At 39.9% G+C, this 17019-nt stretch overlaps 1 protein-coding gene across 1 annotated transcript in view; it reads left to right on the top strand.

Moving 5' to 3' along the window:
- The first annotated feature begins 2052 nt into the window (after positions 1 to 2052).
- The window catches only part of LOC131216940 (callose synthase 5), a 71758-nt gene continuing 56791 nt past the window's right edge, over positions 2053 to 17019 (top strand). The window contains exons 1-9 of the mRNA XM_058211582.1: positions 2053 to 2439; positions 2546 to 2646; positions 6382 to 6503; positions 6930 to 7026; positions 7869 to 7979; positions 8155 to 8283; positions 8374 to 8466; positions 16631 to 16722; positions 16824 to 16950. Coding sequence (XP_058067565.1) covers positions 2256 to 2439; positions 2546 to 2646; positions 6382 to 6503; positions 6930 to 7026; positions 7869 to 7979; positions 8155 to 8283; positions 8374 to 8466; positions 16631 to 16722; positions 16824 to 16950 — 1056 coding nt within the window. The 5' untranslated portion in view covers positions 2053 to 2255. The remainder of the gene's footprint in view (positions 2440 to 2545; positions 2647 to 6381; positions 6504 to 6929; positions 7027 to 7868; positions 7980 to 8154; positions 8284 to 8373; positions 8467 to 16630; positions 16723 to 16823; positions 16951 to 17019) is intronic.

The following is a 17019-nucleotide window of genomic DNA, read 5'->3' as shown; positions in this document are numbered from 1 at the left end:
TTTTTAGATGTCTTATTTTTTTTTCTAAGGCTTAGCACGAGCTCATCAAATGAAAGAACGGCTGTGATATAACAAATACGTTATGATGGGACTCATGGAACTTGGTCACGTTAACACATCAGCCATACGGTGAGGGAGGCTGTTCGCGAATCTCGCTCCCCGTGCCCGGGAGCGGATCCCGTGTTACCCATAATGTAGCGGTGCTTTCCTAACCGTAATGTATGTTGTGTATATCCATGCTGTCCATCTATTTTTTGTTTTTAATAGTTTAAAGGCATGCGAGCATATCTAAATCTCAGGTGAAACGCACGTTAGGTATTGAATTATCAATATTAAAAACTTTGGACGGTGTGGAAAGCTTAGAGAAGGTTTTTTTTTTTCATCGTGGGTGTTCGATCACCATTTTTTTCTGTGGTGTGGTCCATCTAAAATTTAGATTTCCTTCACTTTTGGGTGCATTTCAAAAAATTATCTGTTAAAACTGATGCACAGTGCGGATATACAACAAATATATAAATGTGGAGACAACATTCAGGGAAACAACCACTAACGTACGTAGTGTAACACGAAGTCCGCTCCCGTCCGTCGGGCGCGGATTGAGTACTACCCCTTGTCGAGGTTGGGCTATGAGGGCCACCATGATGTATAGGTTTTATCCACATCGTTCACCTATTTTGACATATCATTTGAGGTATTAGCTAAGAGATGAGGCAGATTCGAGGCTCTAGTGAACCACTCAGTGGGGTTGAAACTCCTACCACCTGAAAACATCGTGGGGCCATAGAAGTTTTGGATCAAGATGATATTTGTATTTTCCCTTCATCCAGGTCTATGCGACCTTATGAACGGTTTGGATAGCAATTAAATATCACGGTGGACCGTAATAAGATTTCAACAGTGAGTGTTACTACTACCTATGTTTCCGTGGTGTGGTAAACTTGAGCTTTAGATCTGCCTATTTTTTGGACCTATGCCTTGAAATAATATGAAAAGATGGATGGACAATCTGGATAGACTCACACATCATGGTTGACCCTCATCCGCATCCCCTGTTCGTACCTTCTCACGGTGGCCCAAGATCTTGCACTTCCAAAATTGTAAGCCAATTCGTTTCCCTTCCCCTCAACCTGGGATGACAGGGTACTACGCGTTGCACTGTATATATAGTCTTCATCGGACTCCCCTGCTTTACACGTGGCATATACCTTGTATCTGATCCGTCCGAATAATGGGATTCGTGATCTCTGGTCAAATGGACATTTGTTTGTTGAATACGGACAAGTCCTTACTACATTGCAACTTACTGTCCATTATATTCCCACCATTGACCAATTAGAACCACACTTTAATTATACATTTGGATTATAATCCATTTATAATAGGTCCAACTATCTAGATGGATAAGATCATGCCATGTGTACAGCTGGGAGGCTTCCAAAAATCCCAACACCGTGTGGACGTGCGGTGAGCTCACATGTCTGTAGAGCCCCGCCATGCACACACAATGCACGAGTACCCGTACAGAAAATGAATACGAGATCTGAGCTTTCCATCGGTGGGACACGAAGATCAGGTCTTACGCCTAAGAAATGAGGGAGCGGATTGCATGTGACCCCTTCGTAGAGATATCTTTGTACCCGGGGCTGTGTGTGGCCGTAGAGATGTTCTTGACAAATCAACTTAGAAACAGTGGGCTCCACATTCCATTCATTTTTTGTTAAGCTGAAGTATGCCAACTTTACCATTTCTAAGTGCCTGCGTATCAAGGGTCATACGCAACCAGAGTATCAAATAACTCCCCGACTCCCAGCATGTAAACACCCGAACTCCAATCCTTAGATAGCAGAAGCATTCAAATCCCCTGATCTCCCACCGTTCTCCGCAAACAGCGTACGGCCACACCTCCTCAACACCCGCCCTGCCACGTGTCGTGAAATGCCAGCCTGTCCGAACAGTCATCAACATGGACCCACATTAGCCCACTTCCTCCAAAAACATCCTTTCCTAAGAAAATCATCTCTCTCTCTCTCTCTCTCTCTCTCTCGTTTCAAGAAGCCAGTCCAAGAATTTCAAGATCGAAACGCAAGATCTCCTTCCATTCACGTTCTAGAAGCTTATAGAGCTGATCTTTCTCGCTCCATTCTCTATCGGGAAGATTTCAGCGATCAGACTCGATCGTTCATGCCAATCTTTCCCGATTTCTGACAATCGAACCAAGACAGAGAGATAAGCGGTCAGATCTCAACGTCGGAACGATGTCGGGCCTCGATTCGGGCCCACAGGGGCTGACGAGGCGGTCCTCCAGGAGCTCAGGGATGGCGACATTCTCCTTGGAAGTCTTCGACAACGAGGTCGTGCCGTCATCGCTTGGCAGCATCGCTCCGATCCTCAGAGTAGCGGCCGAGATCGAATCGGAGCGGCCGAGGGTGGCCTATCTCTGTGAGTGTTTGGGAATGCAGCTGGATAGTTTTTTGTGGTTTTGAATTTACGTGAATTGCCATTGAGGACTTACACCGTGGCTCGGTGTGTTTCGTTTTGGTGGAAGGTCGGTTCTACGCGTTCGAGAAGGCGCATAGGTTGGACCCGAGCTCCACCGGTCGAGGCGTTCGGCAGTTCAAGACTGCATTGTTGCAGAGATTGGAGCGGGTGAGTCTTTTCTTTCTTTTTTACGTCCGACGCGTCTGATCGAAAGAGGCGCTGTTGTTGGTTCCGTACAGGGGATTGCGGGGACCTGCAACGGCGGTTTCTTGAAATGAGAGAGAGAGATGAAATGAACCGGTTTTCATTCATTGCGATTCACTGCGTGGACGCGCCTACAACTCGGGGATACAGGAGTCCCCCGTAAACTAAAGCTCTGTGGGCCCCGCCTGATGTTTGCTTATATCCACACCGTCCATACGTTTCGCCCACACAACTTGGAACATTAGCCCAAACATGCGGAAGATCCAAAGATCAAGTGCGCCAAACCACAGTAGAGGTGGAAACGCTCACGGTTGAAACATTTCCGGGCCCACCTTGATGTTTATATACAATCCAAACCTTTCATAGTATGATCTCACTCATATTGGAAGTCATGTCCTAAAGTGAGCCTGCGAAACAGATGGACGGAGTGGATATAAAACAAACATCATGGGACATCTGTAGGTGGGCCTACCAAATGTACAATCGTGATTTACGGGCCAAGTAGCCAAAACAGGCTCTTTCTGTAACGGCCCTAACTGGTACCTGCCTGTTCGATTTCTTCGCATTTTCATGCGGGAGGAACACAGGATACTTGACCCTTGATCCAATATACTCGGGTTTTTTGTTTAGTCCTCACGGTTCCATGGCACACCCAGTCCTTTGACTCGGAGGGCCCACCTTGATGTATATTTCTTATATCCACGCTGTACATCCTTTTTCCCAGATAATTTTAAGAAATGAGCCCAAAAGATGCAGTAGATTCAAATACCAGGTGGACCATACCACAGAAAACATTATTGATTGAACGGCCACCATCGGAAACTTTTTACGGACCGCCGGAATCTTTATTTGCCATAGAACCTGTTGATAAAGTCGCAAAGACATGGATGAAAGGACCACACAAATATCAACTCGATCCAAAATCTTTGTGGCCCTCGAATGGTTTTTAATGGTCAGTCACCACTGTTTTCTGTGGTGTGGTCCACCTGAGATTTGGATCTGCTTCCTTTTTGTGCTTATACAGTAAAATGATGGACGGTATGGATATAAGTGACATAACTCTTGGTGGGTCCACGTTCAGGATCCATCGAAGTCTTGTCCTTTTGGGTCTTACGTGGATGGACCATGGACCCAAATCTCCTGAATAGAACAATTCTAACCTTTCAACTTGTGGCTGCAAGATAGGCGCGTTGGAACAAGAAACATAGCTACTTCCACATTCAACTGAGAAAGGCCAATCTTGCTATCTGCGACATTTTACGTCACAGTCCATCCACCGTGGTGTGGCCCACCAGGATTCTGGGAAAAGCCAAATATCGGCTTTATCCAAAACTTTGGTGGGCTCAGGAGGGTTTCAACGCTGGTTGTCCAGTCGTAACTGTTCTGTGGCATGACACGCGGATGGGCTGTTTTATCTGCTCACGTCAGCTGTAGAAAAATTTTGGGTCAGGCATTTTTTATTATTATTTACACTTTATCCCAGTGGTAATAAACGGTTTGGATGTCATATAAACATCAACACGGAGCCTAAAAAAGTTTAGACGGTAGTGCCACTAAGAATCCTTGGCTATATCCTAAAATTGGTGGATTTCTTAAAAGCATCGGTGGGCGCCACCCAGAGTCGAAAGCCTTCCTCCGCAGTAAATCCGCGTCTTCTTATCCAATGTTTTAAATATTGACGATATCGGTCGATATATCCCACGATATATCTTGTATTTCACATATGTGATACGAAATGCATATGCAATGCTAACATATCTCACATGTTTGATCGGGTGAAAATTTTCAATCTTTAATCTATTTTTTGTTGAAATTATATTAAATTAGTGAGTAATGGTTTTAAATCCATTGACTCTGCATGTTTTGAATTAAAAATTATGGAGTTGGAGCTATGATTTTGATTTTCATTGGTTCTTTAAGTTCTCCATGTTTTTTTTAAAAAATATTTCAACCAGTTATCAATTAAGACTAATTTCGCGGTATTTAGAGTATTTGATAAAATGGTCATCACAACATTCTAATTTTAAAATTTGAGTATAGGTAATTTGATTTGAGAAAAGATCGATATTTCTCCAGTTTTTCCTGAATTGCTTGCAATGTTGCACTCCAAATAAGAAATCAAGCATGCATAAGGGATGATCTACTGGTTTGTGAAGTACTCATCAATTTTCGAAAAATAAAAATTATTTATTATTATTCTTATTATTTGAATTTTCCCTTCAACCAGTTATCAATTGAGGCTAATTTTGAAGAATTTAGGACTGTTTAATGAAATGATCATCATGTATTCTCTAAACATTATGCTTTTAATTTAAATATAGTTGCTTTAGTTCAATTAGGCAGTGCATGGCTTAGACCCTATACAAAAAAAAAACCCATTATAAGTAATTTTTTTTTGAGATGATATAATTTGAAAGTGTGTGCTAAAGTTGTTTTTAACAATTTCTGAAGTTTTATTGGAAAATTCAACCATTTTTTTAATATTTTATTATATTTCTCAAAAAGTACAATAAATTATCCAATATAAATGATATATTTTGTGCAATAATCAATACAAATCTATATCCAAAGGATGCGATACGTAACACAGTATCGGTATTTCGAACATTACTCTTACCACCTTTTTCGGGAAGCTCGCGCGGTTCCCGTTCCCATAAATGGTCCAGACCTCTGATTGTGGGCATGTGTCAAATTCAGTGTGATTTTTGGTTTATAGCCCACCTGGATGATTTTTCCGGGCTGTCTATTTGATGTCTTCGTATTGAAAATTTATTGGCTTAGGGCCATACCCCATCCATAGTGGGGCCCACAATTTGTACTGGATTGAGTGCTTGTGTGCGATGCGTGAATGCCTATCCCTGTGGACCATCTAGGTATATTTTGGCCGTACCATCTCTCGATTCAACAACAGTGCTATCATAGCACACACTCGACAGTGGAAAAACCCAAGATGGGGCCCACCTATCCGACTATTAAGATGAATCAAGGCGAGGCCAATTATCCGATTCAGGCCCCAAAAGCGCCCAGCACATCACGGTTAAGATCAATCCTCTGCAGCAGGCGCCAAAGTGTTGCCTATGTGACATCGACTCTGTCCATCTGATGCACCCCATCATTTTCACCGTAACAGCCCAAATGTCAGCCCGATGCGAAACTCAGATGGGCCCCACCACGTGGAACGATGTAAACTCACAGAAGAAACCTGCAAGTTTCTTCAAGCTGATAAATAATCCCTTCATCCTGTCGAGGGACATCTGATTAACGGGTTGGATGGATCATACACGCCATAGTGGGCCCCACAGAGAAATCTATGTTTGGAGTCTCCCCATTGTTCCTTGTGGTGTGGCCCACCTAAGTCGTGGATAGAATTGTACTTTTTTTTTTTTTTGCCTTGAAAAATTAGAATTGATGTGCTCACCTGATGGACGGAGTGGACGATATACACATGACAGAGTGGATTCCACATGGGTCGAGCGTTGTATCCGTTGGGTACAAGGGCTGCTGTGGAGGATTACGATCCTACGGTTAATGTGCTGTGTCTGAGATATGCACGTGTGGCACTCCAGTTGGGGGTGATAGCGAGCGTCGCTCTTCCACTCATTCTCCTCTCTCTCTCTCTCTCTCTCTCTCTCTGTGTGTGTGTATTGATGAGCGGAAAATGTTTAATTGTCTATGAAAAGGGATTGATTTGTATGACAGGACAACACACCAAGTCTCGCAGCAAGGGTGAAGAAGACCGATGCAAGAGAAATCGAGAGCTTCTATCAGCAATACTACGAGCACTATGTCAGAGCCCTCGACCAAGGGGAGCAGGCTGATCGGTATTTGGACCTGCACATACCTATGAATATATACGTACATACGTAGTATGTATATGTATGTATGAATGTATGCTTATAATGGTTACATAAGAGTGATAACATGGTGGTTACAGGTGGGGCCCGCCTCAATTTATGTATGTATGTATGTATATAATGGTTACATATGGGGGGCCCACCTCAGTTAACACAAACCTTTCATCTGTGGGCCCCATTTCCCCTAGCCTGCAATCCTAGCTGTCTGGTGACAATGGATAAACAGAGCCAGCGATCTGCATATATGATTTTGGGTCTCTGGGAGCTGGGACCCACATTTCAGTTTGCTAGGCCGAGCAAATTGTTGATGATAAATTGGATGTTTTCTCTTTATTATCATGAAATTGATGATCTTTTTATTTGTTTGTTTGATTTTTCAATTTGTTCGAATAGAGCCCAACTTGGAAAAGCCTACCAAACAGCTGGAGTGCTTTTTGAAGTGCTTTGTGCTGTTAATAAGACCGAAAAAGTTGATGAAGTCGCTCCTGAGGTTAGCCTTCCAAGCCGTTACTACTGTTATTATTGGACTCCTGAGAATGCACATTTCCTAATCCCTGCAAATTTTAATGGTTGCTTAGTTATATTGTTATTAGTATTCTTGTTGTATGCTCAAGAGGTCTAATATTATAAACTATTGAATAAATGGTACCAGTGGGGCTAGCCTCCTGTTAGACAAAGGCATTCACTTGGTTTTTCCTATCATGAGATGGGCTGGCCCAACATCTCCAAGAGCAGATGATCCTGACCATCTGATTTGTTGCTCACTGATAATTACATCCAATGATCTGACTTTAATGGGGGCCTGATTGGATAGTAGCTAGGTCATCTGGTGGGACCCATGGGGGAGATCTGGCATAATCTTCAGCCACGCTGGCCCATCCATATGAATCCTGATGTTGGCTGTGCATGTAGTTTGTTGGGCTGAGTAAATTCCTTGATCAAATATTGTATATTGTTTGAGCTATATTATTATCAGAGGAATCATCCAGCATTCCCTGTTATAGAAAAGCCACACTAGATCATGAATGGAAGGTGTCAGACAACAGGGCCCACTACCTGTCAGAGACTGATTTCTTGTCACAATTTTAGCGGATGGTACCTGGTTTCTGTCACCTTTTGGATCATGATTTGTCTTTGATAGTGTTCTTTCTAAGGATAAAAACGAATCAGTTGCCCACTGAATGGCTGTGTCCACCATATGTCACTTTCCGATCATGATGGTTCATGTCTATTGTTATTATTGGTATGATCTTACTAATATAGTAGTTGTTGTTATCTGCATCTAGTTCTGAGATGTTCTTCTGAAATTTCTTGTTTGCTTACTATGAACAGATTATTGCAGCTGCTAAACATGTCCAAGAAAAGACTGAAATCTATACTCCTTACAACATTCTTCCCTTGGATGCAGCTGGCGCTTCTCAGTCTATCATGCAACTTGAGGAGGTATTATATTTGATATGCCTTTATTGAATGCCACTCATTAGTTGATTGCAAAATTATAATAATAATAATAATAATAAATAAACAAAAATAAAAAAAATAAAGACCTGTTATCATGGTTACTTCTTGCTTCAGCTGTCCAATCACTTCGTAAAAATTATGTCTTTTCTTTTAACAGATTAAGGCAGCTGTGACTGCTCTGTGGAACACTCGTAGCTTGAATTGGCCCTCAACATTTGAGCAGCAGAGACAGAAAACAGGAGATTTAGATCTTCTTGATTGGCTAAGGGCTATGTTTGGATTTCAGGTCTGTCAGATGCACAAACGGAAGCAGACACAATGCATGTCACCATTTCATTGGTTGTTTTAATGCATTTCCCCCATGTTGGTTTTGCAGAGAGACAATGTCAGGAATCAAAGAGAGCATTTGATTTTACTTCTTGCTAATGTCCATATAAGGCTGGTGCCCAAGCCTGAGCCCTTGAACAAGGTATCCACTTTTCTTTCATTTTATGTAGCATTAGACATGGGTTAGCATTTGCATTATAAGCAATGCTTTCCATATTTTTATCACGTAATGTATTGCAACCTTGGGATACTGAAACATATCAGTTATCGCATGGGATATATCAGTTGTATTGTGTAATTTATCGTTGTTGTTAGGAAACAAGGGGAAACATTGGGAAATTGGTCGAATTTTTCAGTGAAACTTAATGGATTGTTAAAAAAGACACCAACACACACTTAGAAATTTAAAAAAAAAAAATCACAAAAAATAAGTGCACATAATAGGTTCCGTTTTTTTAAGGTCCTAATTTGTGTATTGTCTGACTGAACTGATGCAACTATATTTAAAGTCAATTAATAAAATTTATAAATGTAAAAAGACATGTATGGAAACACAATCATTACATTTAAAAGCAAAAGAACACGTAGAAAACTAGAAATATACTTGTGGATTTAATATATACATACATACATATATATATATATATATAACAATTTTGAATTTTTTAAAAAAATGTTTTTTTTTTTTTTTTCCAAAAAATCTCCAAATTTCCAAGAATGTGTAGATCAGTTTTTGTACATGTTTGATTTCGTGTTTGGATGCTAAGATTGCAACCGAAAATATCAAAAATTTCCCAATTTTCTGCAACTCAGCACGTTCCTCCAAATTCGAAATCCAAACTCCAAATTCATAATTTTTTATGCAAAACATGAAGAATCATTGATTTCTTACCATTTGACACTATTTACAACATGTACAAATGGAAAAAAAAAAAAATTGAATCAAAACTTAAAAAATACGCACATTTTAGAATCTGGCCCTAAGAAGCTTCTAATTGCTATCTCAGAGAAATTTTGAAGATTTTCTTGCAACAAACTAGAGTGGACTAATCAAAATCACCTTATAATGTATTAGGAAGATTTATTTTTTTTTGGAAAAAAATTGATTTTTGTGAATTTTTTAGGATTGTCCAGACAAAATAGCGTCAGTTTCCTTTTATCCCTTTCGATATCGCATTCAGTATTGATATATCACATGATACGCTGAGGATTTATAAAGGGGGAGTGTAGATATATTACACGATATCCGTGACATATTACAATATCATGCGATATATTGCACGATACCATGAAAAATAGATATTAAAGTTGGGTTTCGTATCGCTTGGCTGGGATAACATATATATCATTGGATATATCAATGATGTTGCAAGATACTGAAAACATTGATTATAAGATCAGTGCATGAGGCATTTCACATCTTAGAAGGATTAGGCTTTTAGCTTTTTTCTTTTCTTTTCTTGTCTTAGGATTTGCATTCTGAGAGCATAGATATTTCATTGGTTGCATGTAAAAAGTAGAAGGAAATTTATTATAATGTTGAGTGGGTGGGCAGAAGAAGCTTCAATGGCATTGTATTGAGGAACCTGTAGTCCAAACTCCACGAGATTGTAATTTGTCTTCTAGTTTTCACTCAAAATCGTGTTGAAATGGCCATAATGGAGCTTATGTGTCACTTAATTCTTTATTCGGAAGTCCTGTCTCCCAATGCCCTCATGAAGAGGTGAATTTGATTAAAAAAATATATATATATATTACTTCATAACATCATATCCCATTTCTTTGACGGAAATCAATGAGATTCCTTCTTCCCTTATTGTTTGTTTAAGTTTTCAGTCTTAAACAGGGCTTTATCAGCATTTGGTTCTGCTGTTTTCTTTCTACTTTCTCCCAGTGGGTTTCAACATCCTGTTGAGAGCTCTTTGGCTTTTCCAGTGCCACTGCAGTAGTTGGTCAAATTGAATCCAACGGATTGTACCATGTGCAATAATTGCATGTCCACAGAAGTATTATTCACCTAGCAACACATGATTAGGGTCTCCAGGTACCCACTACCTAGTGTTGGACCCCAGCCTAAATATTACATTCACACCACAAAGGGCAAGCAAGCAAAGTAGGGTCATGGAGGGGCAGTTGCCAGGAAAATCACTAAGCATCATCATCATCATCATCATCATTTGAGCCTTATCCCGTCTAACTGGGGTCAGCTACATGAATGCTATTATGTCATTCCACTCTATCAAGGTCCATAACTTCAGTTAGACAATAGTTCATCAAGTCTTTTCTTACTACCTCCACCCACTTTCTTTTGAACCTTCCCCTTTCCCTTTTAAAGACTTCAACTTGCACCAACTTACTCCTAATCCGTGCAGTTCTTGGTTTATGTTGCACATGACCAAACATGTCTACTTTCCCTCATCTTATTACCTATTGGCGCTACTCCTAAGTTCCCTCGAATGCATTCATTTCTAATTTTGTCCTTCCTTCTCTTGCCACTCATCCATCTCAACATCCTCATTTCAGCTACATTCATCCTATGAACATCTTGTTCCTGAACTGCCCAACATTCTGTCCCATAAAGCATGGCTGGTCTTAGGCAAATCACTAAGCATGAAGTACCCAAACACATGGCCCAACATTCTGTCCCATAAAGCATGGCCGGTCTTAGGCAAATCACTAAGCATGAAGTACCCAAACACATGAAAGGTTCATGCTCAAGTAGTAATTCTTCGGTGCTGTTTATACAGCGGGGCATTTGGTAGAAGTTTTGGCAATATATCGGATAAATGTTCTATTCACATGCATATCTTCTTATTCATTTTTTTTTTCTCTCGTAAATATGGCAAATGACTTGCTTACTCTTGTGCCATGTAATGCAGAATTTCACCTATTGATGAATAAGTGGTATTCTTACGAGTTCATTTTCTACTATTAGAATGGTATTCTTAAAAGCAGGTTTTGGCTGAACTTCACTTTATTTAGATCCTCATCTTTAGGAGATTCTATTTCCATCCACATTTACCTTGTGCTTCTATGTTATCTCCTTTCTATATCTAGATGTTTCTAATCAATAGCTGCGCATTCACTAAATAACCTTGTCTTCTTCATAGCTGATCATGTATGGTCATCACGCTTCCTTTTCCTAGTTAAATTAATTCCTCTTTTTTGGGCCATCATTCCTAGTTATTATGTCAAAATCACATGCATTTTACTGTTCTCCTTAATGGTTTTATATTATTTTCAAATGATTTGGTTCCTTCTTCTAGGGCTTACTCCTTTTCTTTCAGTTATTGAGAATCACGACATATTGGCCTATTGGTTTTCTTAGGTAGTTTCTCTTGGTTGCCTTGTAAGCATCAACAGTTTGACATGTTTCATTTGTTTCTGGTGCATCTCTGCACCCCTGCCAGCCCTTGCTAGTCATATCCCACTCAGAAACACTAAGTTACTAACCACAATACCTGCCTCTAGAAGCTTCTACTGCCTCTTTGGGTTTGCAATTGAAGCAACCCAATGATAGATGTTGTTAAGAACCTATGCCAAAAGCTCCAAGACTGATGGAATGCATCAACCTGGGCTCTTTAAACCATTGGAATCGTAACATTCCACCACGCTCTGCAGCCAACGTTCGCGGTGGCCCACTCTGTGGTGGCACTCACTTTGGCCTCTTTTCAATCCTTTCCAAGGCATGGTGGTTGCACTCTAGTTGTCCATGTAGACCTTTCCACTTGGTGGTTGTACTTTGGTTGCTTGGGTAGCCCTTTATATGGCATGGCGGCTTTCCCTCTGGTCTAGGTTGCCCTTTCCACAAGTTGCTTGATGAAGACATCACTTCACGTACACTTTTGTGTACGTATCAGAAGAGGCGGGCTGCACCAATTTCCCTATGGTTAGGCAAGTACGCTTGATCATGTGAAGACCACGTGCATGTGCGAGCACCTGGAAGACCCCACACTAGGAAGATGCACATAAGCTGCTTTAGGGAATGGTTTGGACCATCAGATTCGAGGGACGTGACTATCGAGCCGATGGATCACATGGATCACATGATCGAGCGATTAATTGTGGATCGTCTTCATTGGTTTTTAGACTTTATCATCTTTTAGGATTTTGTTTATGATTACTTTATTTTTGGACACCTTATGAGTGATTTTAGTTGATTTTTCTTTAGACTGGAGCCATTTTCATCAAATTTCATAAGACAGGGTTAAATTTGTAATTTTTGAAAGGTATTGAAGCTATAAAAGAGGGTAGGGGGGGAGGCGGTGCGTGTGACCTCTCTTCATTAGGTTTTTTGAGGAAAAAAAAAAGAGAGAGAGAAAAGCTCATTGCTTCTTCTTCCATCTTTACGTGATTTGGAAGGAAGATTGGTGCGAAGCTAATCTTTATCAATGGAGGTATGAGGTCTCTATCTATCACTCTCATTATCATCCCTTCATCAACCATCGAGGTATTCTTCAAGTTCTTCGATTTTCTCCATTCCAAGCATTCCCCATTCTTCCAACCTTCATCCTTCCACACTTATCGACGAACCAAACCCTTAAGACCCAAACCCTCACAACTTAGCCCACATGTGTGACCGTACCGCCACATGTGTGAATCCATAGGGTTGGTCATATATGGACACACTCTTATCCCATTGATTTTTCATTATCCCTACATCAAAACTCTACTCTCCCTTTTCCTAACCCTAATCCTAAACTTATAAATCCTTAATTTTTCTATTTCTTCAAATTACCAAACCCTAATTCTACACATCCTTCAATTAAGCCCAACTCCCTACAATCCTTCCATCCAAAACCTTAATTCCCTTATCCTAGTACCGAAACCCTTTTAACCCCTCTATCTAATTACCCATTAACCTTAATTCCAAGTTTTCCCCAAATTTTCCCAAACCCTAATTTCACCTTGGATAATATTAGGCCTTCTCCTTTGAAATAGGCTTTATCCTATACTACTTGGATGTCCCTACATCCATTAGATCCCAGTTTTCCTTATTTAATGGCCTTGTAGGATGATGCTTGTTAACCTAGGGTAGAATCCCGCGTGAACTTCTCTTGGGATTTTGATATTTGTGATTGATGATAAAAAGTTTTGTATTTTTTTATTAATTAAGTTAATTTTGTTGATTATTCTCACACAATATTTGAGTTCATGTATCGGTCCTACATCAAATTTGGTATCAGTGAATATAGGTTTAGCATAGGATTTTTGTGTTGCATCTAGGTTAGAGTCACATCTAGGGTTAGTAGAGCATACATTGCATATATGATCATATTGCTGAAATATTTTTTCACAGTTGAGAGTATCCTATTGCTGAATTTTCAGCTAGCATTTCCACTTATACCATTGCTGAATTTCCAGCATAGTAATCTCAGGTTGTCACATTTCTGAATTTTTAGTTTGTAATTTTCAGATTACACTCTTGCGGAATTTTTGGTTTGGTACCCTCGGATTACCACCTTGCTGAATTTTCAACATAATATTTGAGGGTAGTGGCTTGCTGAATTTTCAGATTAGTGTTTCTAGCGTGTCCAATTTGATCTCTAGGTTGGTTTTATCATTGTCATAGTATTGTCCTAGGACCCAGGGTTTCATTTTGGAGTTTCCTTGTGTATGCCCACTCGTTCGGGATGTGGTTTTGGTCTACAACCCATAATGATCATGTGAACACTCCATGTGCATGTGCGAGCATATGGAAGACCCCATGCTAGGAAGATGCATATGGGCTGCTTTAGGGAGTGGTTTGGACTGTTAGATTCGAGGGACATGACAATCGGGCTGTTGGATCACATGGATCACATGATCAGGCCATTAATCGTAGATCGTCTTCATCAATTTTTAGACTTTATCATATTTTATGATTTAGTTTATGATTACTTTATTTTTGGACACCTTATGAGTGATTTTAGTTGATTTTTCTTTAAACTAGGGTTATTTCCATCAAATTTCATAAGACAAGATTGAATTTGTAATTTCATGTGACCTCTATGCATCAGGTTTTTTGAGAGAGAAAAAAAAAAAAAAAAAAGAGAGGAGAAAAGCTCCTTGCTTTTTCTTCCTTCTTCATGTGATTTGGAAGGAAGATTGGTGTAAAATTAATCTTCATCAATGAAGGTGCAAAGTCTCCATCTATCACTCTGATTATCATCCCTTCATCAACCATCGAGGTATTCTCCAAGTTCTTCGATTTTCTCCATCCCAAACCTTCCCCATTCTTCCAATCTTTCATCCTTCAACACTTTTGACGAACCAAACCCTAAAGACCTAAATCCTCACAACATATCCCGCACGAGTGACCGTACGGCCACACGTGTGAATCCATGGGGTTGGCCGTATGGCCAATCTCTTGTCCCATTGGTTTTGCATTATCCTTGCATGAAAACCCTACTCTCCCTTTTCCTAACCCTAACCCTAAACCTATAAATCCCTAATTTTTCTATTTACCCAAGTTACCAAACCCTAATTCTATACATCCTTCAATTAAGCCCAACTCCCTACAATCCTTCCATCCAAAACCTTAATTCTCGTATCCTAGTACCCAACCCTTGGACCCCTCTATCCAATTACCCATTAACCCTAAATTCCAAGTTTTCTCCAATTTTCACTAAACCCTAATTTCACCCTAGATAGTATTAGGCGTTCTCCTTTGAAATAGGCTTTATCCTATGCTACTTGGATGTCCTTACATCCATTACATCCATTACATCCAAGTTTTCCTTATTTAATGGCCCTATAGGATGATGCTTGTTAACCTAGGATAGAATCATGCATGATCTTCTCTTAGGTTTTGATATTTGTGACAATCATAGCAGGTTTTGTGTTTTTTTACTAAGTTAATTTTGCTGATTGTTCTCACACAATATTTGAGTTCATGCATCGGTCCTACGTCATCGCCCCTTCCATGACTCAAACACACAACGTGGTGTTGGCTTGATACCAATTGTTAAGAACCTAACTGATACACCAAAAACCCCAGGACTAATGGAACACATGTTACGCATCAACCTAGTCTCTTTTAACCATTGAGATCGTAACAGATGTCTTGCGTCTAAGGATTCTAATCTGGTTATTTACCTCTGTTATGAAGTCTTTTCTTAGAGATCCTTCTTTAGGTTCTAGTATGTCTTCGGAGGGTCTTCTCCTCTACAAAGATGCATTTAATGGTTGATGTCAACTAGAGGCAAGTGGTTCCTTTACAATAGAATAAACATTCCCCAAGGAAGTGAATTTTGTAGCAGCCCTTTTCTGGTGTATCTCAGTTTCTTTTCTAAAACTAGATGTAACACGTTAGTTTACTACAATAGTATCATGTTTTAATTGTTGGTGTTGCTGGTTTCCATCTTTTGTGGTTTGTCAGCTTTGATGGGAGTTGTGATAGCTGCATAAAAGATGTGCTTAATGCAAGGATATTCTTTTCCTTTACATAATTCCCTTCTTCTCTTCAGTAGACTAAGAGTTTTGAGTTTATGTATGAATCATGGCTTGCATGGAAAATTTATTTTATGCTATTTATTCAATTGGCTAAGTAGGCCCTGTTCTGTTGATATTTATGGTTTGACGAATAAAGATTATCATGTGGTTTTGTATGGAAGGATGAAGTACCCAAACACATGAAAAGTGCTGTTGATATCTTCTTCTTCTTCTTCTTCTTGCTTGAAAGCTGACCAAATGTTGATGTTGATGCATGCATCCATGTCGGCATTTATTCAATATGAAATAGCTGATGGATGATCTCAGGTCATTCATGTAGATATTATAACCTTGGTAGCCACTAATTTTCTGATTCATTAAAAATTGAGAATCATTGATGGTTTTGTAACTTCATGCAACTCTTCTAAAGAAATGTAGGATGGTCCCTCAAAGAGGATTGAGAATCCTTTTCAGGCACATATAGCATGAGACGTGTGTGAGTTCTGGGCTGTTCATCAGGCAGGACCATAGCCTGGCCCAAAAAGGCGGTCCACTCATTAGGCAGGCCATACATGTATGTTAAATGTGGACCATTGGTCAATTTATTTTAGATTTACAAGTTACAACTTTTATTGTCCAGGAGTTGCCCACCTAATGAGCACACCATTGGGTCAGGTAATGTTTGTGGTTGGGCGTGCCAGATGAAAGGAACACATCCGGCACGCCTGGGCATGTGCTGCAAAGATGAGTCTCAATCCTCTTTGCATGAATGTCCTTAGCAGGGCTGATCTCTTTAGTCTATATTCTCAACATTATCTTTGTGAATGGGTCTCCCTGCATCATCCTTCTTCAGTATCAAGGCATAGGTCCAACCTGTTGTTTTTCTGATGCAGTTGGATGAACGAGCAATAGATGCAGTCATGAATAAACTATTCAAGAACTACAAAACATGGTGCAAGTTTTTGGGGCGGAAGCACAGCTTACGGTGAGATCTGCTAGCTATTGCACCTGCTATTCATTTTTCTCTATGCTAATTTGCAAAATCTCTGAGATTGATAGTGAGATATATACATTTCATTACTTCAGGCTCCCTCAAGGGCAACAAGAAGTGCAGCAGAGAAAGATACTGTACATGGGTCTGTATCTCCTTATTTGGGGTGAAGCAGCAAACATCCGCTTTATGCCAGAATGCCTATGCTACATTTTTCATAATGTGGGTAGAAATCATTATGCTTGCAGATTTCCTAATTAGTCTCCAACAAAATACTTTTTATTGTGTTAT

The sequence above is a fragment of the Magnolia sinica genome, chromosome 10 (genome assembly GCF_029962835.1).
Source record: "Magnolia sinica isolate HGM2019 chromosome 10, MsV1, whole genome shotgun sequence".
NCBI lineage: Eukaryota > Viridiplantae > Streptophyta > Magnoliopsida > Magnoliales > Magnoliaceae > Magnolia > Magnolia sinica.
Note: the sequence above shows the minus strand (reverse complement) of the source record. Positions and strands in the feature narration are given on the sequence as shown.